Source organism: Sycon ciliatum, chromosome 1 (assembly GCF_964019385.1).
Source record: "Sycon ciliatum chromosome 1, ocSycCili1.1, whole genome shotgun sequence".
NCBI lineage: Eukaryota > Metazoa > Porifera > Calcarea > Leucosolenida > Sycettidae > Sycon > Sycon ciliatum.
The window spans coordinates 9,809,987-9,816,008 of NC_088643.1; the positions used below are offsets into that span (position 1 = coordinate 9,809,987).

The 6,022-nt window shown below is 52.9% G+C and overlaps 1 protein-coding gene across 1 annotated transcript; it reads left to right on the top strand.

Moving 5' to 3' along the window:
- The first annotated feature begins 494 nt into the window (after positions 1–494).
- On the top strand, positions 495–6,016 carry LOC135812521 (iroquois-class homeodomain protein IRX-1-like). The gene is made up of 4 exons (XM_065325857.1): positions 495–736; positions 3,191–3,538; positions 4,041–4,213; positions 4,717–6,016. The coding sequence occupies exons 1-4, from the start codon at positions 641–643 to the stop codon at positions 5,660–5,662; spliced, it is 1,563 nt and encodes a 520-aa protein (XP_065181929.1). The 5' UTR covers positions 495–640; the 3' UTR covers positions 5,663–6,016.
- Positions 6,017–6,022: the final 6 nt, after the last annotated feature.

Here is a 6,022-nt window from a genome sequence, read left to right on the forward strand (position 1 = left end):
GCAAGTGGTATCCACCTCAAGAGGATCATTAGCCCCTCGAGTGGCCTGGCAAAAGCGTGGGACAGGAGTTGCTTGAAACTGCAGTTCCCGAAATAGCAACAGGCAAAATGCGGGGGACGTGGCTGACATTGTCTGACAAGCGTGTGCCACTTCGGAGCCACTTTGTCCGGGACGAAATTGAACCCCATGCGCTCGGCATCCTGGGTCGCCTGCTGCTGCTGCCCATTTCCAGTCTCGTGCCTGCTCGCCGCTTATGTTGTTGTGTCACTTGGGAAGCATAGTCCAGTGTGTGCAGAATTGTTGTGTGCTGAGTACAAGTACAAGTATGCATGTGGCACACCAAGCAAGCTTGGAGTGCCATGGATAAGTGGCTACAGAGGAGAGTGAGAGGGCACCGCGTGCTGCTATGCAAGTGTCATGTGTAGACGATGTTGAACGCTCTGGTCGAAGAGGTCGGTTTTGCCTATAAGACAAAACCCAACAACAAACTACTATGTCATTTAGTCCGCCGTTGCGCTGTCAGACGTTTTGTCCACTTCCTCCCGGATATTTTGCTAACTGAGCGTAAGACAAGGTAGTGGTGTTCACGTCTTGGAAGATTGAGCCGCTCTAGATCAGAACCAGCACTGCAGTCACTATCATGCAGTCGGTAACAGGTACGCCCATACAAGTGCATCCGACGGCCATGCAGTTCAACTTTGCAATGAGCCCCACGGTAGCCGCCGCGCCTGGACCGGTAAGCGACTACTCTGTTTTATCCTGTAGCTTCCGTTTCTCAATTGATGACCAAATATAATCAATACCATGCCGAGTTCGGACGCAAAGTTCCGCTTTCGAAGTCGTGTATGTCAGTCATTGTAGGCATCACCCCTGTTCGTACTACATGGTTTGTTTACTCCGAACTACCCCATGTGACACCACTGTTTGCGGACACACTGGGCGTATAGTTACTGGTCGCAGGTACTGGGTACAATGTATGTCTGGCGTGGGACGAGCTTCACACCTTTCCGTATGATTCGATCAAATGGAAAGTCGGATTGCACGAGATTCATGGATACTAAACTTCCCCCTAGCAATATTCTCCACGTGGCGCCACCACCGCCACCACCCTTGTTCAGACTTGTGTTTATGAAACTGGACTTCCCCGCCATTTGGGTTTGATTTCATCTTGGCCGATTCTCATGCAGGCAGGCCCCAGCTTTGCCATACCCAAGATTAGACTGCATGGTAGTACTACTACAGTACGTGTATTATCTTTTGAGCTCGGTTAAAGCTTACCCTGGCGATTTCTCACTTTGCTGCTTTCAAACCAAAGTCGGTTGGGTACCTTTAAAATGCATGGCTGTGAGATATGGGACATGGATGCCAGCCGTGCCTTGCATGACTTGATGAACATGCCACAAACACTAGCATTGGAAGTATGGTGGCAGAACTATCATACTAAACATAGATGTATCATCATTATCCATCATGCTCATTGTGTCCGTAAGTAGCTGGTCATGTATCGGTCATGTAAATACCCAGTAGCAACTTAGCTAGCAACAAGGAAAGATCTTAGAGGCTGCAATCCTCGCACACCAATCTTCAAGTGCCAGCCCGTGTTCCAATTTGGAACCACTTCGCTCCAATCCTCTTCTGCTGACTCTCTCTCTCCGTGTAGTTGGTATATGTTAGTGACCTGGTTGAGTGCTGTGCACTTGAGGACATTTCAGGTTCCGGAAAGTGACCGTGCCGTTTTAGTGTTTTCCAGGCCTGCTGAATCACGACTCGGAGGGCTGCGCGAGTTGGACTTGAAGTGCTTCCCGATTTGACTTTTCCCGATTCGTGTTTCAGCCGAGTTTAGTCCGCATGCCAGTTTAGTCCGCAGAGAGGCGGATGATGCATGCAAATGCGTGGGTTGCCATCAGAAATATCCACCCACGCCGCGAGAGAGCCCTCTCAGCAGGATATTTCGATCAGGGTGAGTGGATATTTCGATCAGAGCGAGTGGATATTTCGATCACGGGCAATGTTCTAAGTATGGATTCGGATCTGGGTCTAAGTGAGGAGATTTTGACGCGGCAGTCAGTAGTGAAGGCTGAAGTACTCTTCCGATCCGAAGCTAGGATCCGTGCGTGCCAGCAGGTCAGACAAAGCCAGCAGGCGCACATTCCGAACCGTTCCGGCGATAGTCCGTTGCACTGCAACAACCGCGGATCTTGTCCTCCGCGCACCTGATCCTCTTGACTCTCCGAAACCCCTTCCAGCTCGCTCAGCCGCTGAACACTTTTAGATGACCATCGTACCGAGCTCTCCGACCGAGCTCCGTGCCTTGCGCGAAGAAAAGCCTTACTAGCTCCCCGAGCCTCTTACCTTACGCGAGGAAGAACGCCGCTATTTCGATCGCGGCTAGAGGCGATCTCAGTTCTCGAGCAACTGAGATAAAACGGGAGCGATCTTCTCACCACGGTCAGTTGCAGAGAGATCTCCTACTGGTCGTATCTGTTTGTTCAGCGAGTCTGCTGAGACGCGGGATGGAAGTGACCCTATTCTTGGCAGAGCAGATTGCCCCTTGGCAGAGTTTCCTTCTGTGAGCTTGTCGCTTGTGCTGTGCACCTGTTCGTGAAGCGTGACGCCTGTTGATGCTTGTTGATCGGATCTCGCGCTGTAATGTTTATCACTGCTGTAGATTTACCTAGAAACAGTTATCCTACTTTTCGTAGCTAACAACGGGCTACGCGGCCCGGAGTAGTCGATGAAGCTGCTTGAAGATTCCGAGACTCGCAGCAATTAGTTCCAAACTTTATGGAAGGCGTAGTTTTCGGTTGTCTGACAGACTGTCATCGTGGCAGCTGCGAGGAGGAAAGAGGACCTGCCCTTGTGTCTCCGCATCCAGTCCAGCTGTACAGCTCATGCCTGAGTGATGACAGATCTGCTGCTGCCGTCGCTTCCGTCTTTTATAGCCGGAGAGCTGCCTGCTGCTGACGGACGTGCGGTCTGTATTGTCGACCGCGATGGACGCTGCTGCTGTCCGAATGCTTCGATCCCTGCGTTCCGGCGACGGGTTTTGTCACCACTGCAATTGCTATTATTTTTGTTGTACTGTTCTTCACGGCAGCACCGCTACTGCACGGGCCCGGGGGTATAAATTTGCGAGTGTCTTGTCTAACATTCATTGTGTTTGTTTGTTCATTGCTGTTCCTCTTTGCAGTATTCCTTCGCCACTGCGGACGGACAGAGTTTCGTAACCGCTGTACAGCCAACGGGCGCAGCGGGCACAGGCGATCTTCAACCGGTACTGCTCTCTCCGCAGACTATCTTTGCCCAACGACCAGGCGCAGCGGGGGCCACTGCTGTGCGCTACGCGTTTCCCGTGCAGGCTGCCAACCCTGCTGCTGCTGCTGCTGCTGCTGCTATGACACCGTTCAGTCCTCCAAGCGCTGGAGCTTACCCTTGCCCCGCGCCTACTGGTGCGCCAGGTTCGGCACAATCGCCATCGCCCATGACCACCATGAGGCCTGTGTTCGTCCCAACGACCAGCGCTTGTGTCACCTCACCGGTACGTACTGACAGCGACAAGTGTTGCATGCGTTCTTTTCTCCAAAATAAGAAAATAGTAATAAGTTGTAGTACCCGTGACAGTCCTTGCACATGGATGAGTAAGACACATGATTGACACAAACAAGGTGTTATAGAAGGGAGGGGGGGGGGGGGTGCACGCTTGAATGAACTTGAGATTTTTTCCCCAGGCCTCGTTGTAAGCTAAACATAAACTAACTTACGTGCTCTACGGCACCGGCCCAAGTGTCATAGTGGCATTGAATGACATCATCTCGATCTGTACGGAGTGGTAAATAGGCGCTTGAACTGCTTGCAGCTTGTGTTACGCTGTGTGCACTTTTAAAAAGCAGCACAAAACTCCTCAAACGAAATAATGAAATAAAATCTACAAAATGATGTCATGACCGGTTCCTATTCTCACCTCCAGCCTGAATATACCGGTAGAGCTGATGTCATTGTTCTTGTGTGTTTGTCTTTTGCCCCACTGCATCACATCACAGGTGCAAGTGGCCCCCGGTCAGTGGCAGTACCCCTACACTGGTGCTGAGACAGGCATCGCAGCCGCAGCCACACCAGCGGCATACAGCGTTCATGATGCTACCGCCGCCGTCGGTCATCCTGGCTTTGTGAGACCAGCAGCTGGCTTCCACCCGGCCGCCGCTCAAATGATTGCGTAAGTCACATTCCAGCATTCCATAGCCTCTGACAAACAGAGCTGGTACATGTAGCATGAACACAGAGACAGGATCGTGTCTCCGGGTGCCATGTCGTCTAACGAACAGGGCCTCTACAGGGCCTCTACAGGGCCTCTACAGGGCCTCTACAGGGCCTCTACAGGGCTTCTACAGGGCCTCTACAGGGCTTCTACAGGGCCTCTACAGGGCTTCTACAGGGCCTCTACAGGGCTTCTACAGGGCCTCTATAGGGCCTCTACAGGGCCTCTATGCGTACAGGTGCACGTAGATATTGTTTACTCTACTCTCTAGCTGCAAGTGCCTGTTGGGTGCATCTGTGTGAAGAGATGTCTTGTGTGCTAGTGTTACTCATCTACTTGATAGGCCAATTCAGATGGTAGTTGAACGCAAGCTACAATGCACTCCGAGCGTCTCGCTTCCAGCGTTTCTAATTATTTTGTTTGTTTGTCATGTGTGTGTGTGTGTCTATGTTTGTATGTAGGTGTAATCCCTACATGGGCTATGCAGATGCGCCGGGGCGGATGAAGCGTGCGCGCGACTGCACGCGGCCACTGCGCGACTGGCTGGTGGGCCACCGCCACAACCCGTACCCGCAGAAGGCCGACAAGTGCCACCTGATGTTCCTGAGCGGCCTCAGCATCAACCAGGTGTCGATGTGGTTCGCCAACGCTCGCCGTCGCATCAAGAAGGTGGGCATGAAGGCCTGGTCCAAGGGTCTGTGCGAGGACTTGCCAGGCGCTGGGCCTGGTTCCGACAACGACGCTGAGAATGATGATGCTGATGACATCACAAGTGACGACCTACTTGCCGACAGTGACTGTATCGTGGACAGCGCCAGCGACAAGTCTGAGAATTACATCACAGGCACTGCCAGCAGTGCTGGCGTCGGCCCAGCAGCAATGCATGCCATGCGCATGCACCCATACGCGGCTATGATGCACCCGCTGCACAATGGGCGTGCCGACTCGACGCCGGTGCGTAGCTTCTCGTGTTCCGACGCCGAGTACTCACAGCAGGCGATGCTCATCGGTACGGGCACGGTGAAACGCCACAGCCTGGAGACGACGGCCATAGAGTTTAGTCCAGTGGCCACACCGCAGTCTAGCTACGGCATGGCTGACAAGTGGTCCTCAAGCAGTGGCTATGCAACGTGCAATGATCTCCCCACGCAGAATTCCTCCGCCACACACTCGTCCACAGCAGATACGGAGAGCGACGTGGCAAGAGCGCCCGTCGCTACGGTGCCCGTACCACCGGCACCGCCTTCACGACCACTCCTCACGCCCGTCGGCGTGCACATCCCCAGTGTGATGATGTCATCAATGATGTCATCACCGGCCAGCACACCCCCAGGGGTGCAATGGTGCTTCAAGCAGGCAGCGGACATGCCCGGCATGCGAGTGCCACTCAAACAAATCCATGACTAGAGCAGCAGCAGCAGCAGCAACACGACAGCTGCTGTGTCATGATCCTCCGCAGTTAGTGAAATAGCCGTGAACCTTTAGTAGACAAGGGAATTATGACCCAATGACTGTTCCTTGTCACTGAAGGGTGTGAAAACATGCTCTGTGCAACACTTGCGAACCATCTCTGAATGGTGCATGACGTGTCAGAGTATCTCAATTAGCAGTGTGCAGGAGACCGCATGCCTGCGCTCCGTATTCAACTTCCGCGTTCTACATCGAAGGCATTCAATTGTCCAATTGCTCTGTAGCTGCATAACAGTTAGGCGTGCCTACCTGTCTACTTGTGTGAGTTTGTACTAGCACACGACCTGCCTGCTGTAT

Coding starts and splice junctions, on each gene's coding strand:
- LOC135812521 (XM_065325857.1), top strand. CDS start 641: ATGCAGTCGGTAACAGGTACGCCCATACAAGTGCATCCGACGGCCATG. Junction 3,539..4,040: donor GCGCTTGTGTCACCTCACCG/GTACGTACTGAC, acceptor ATCACATCACAG/GTGCAAGTGGCCCCCGGTCA. Junction 4,214..4,716: donor GCCGCCGCTCAAATGATTGC/GTAAGTCACATT, acceptor GTTTGTATGTAG/GTGTAATCCCTACATGGGCT.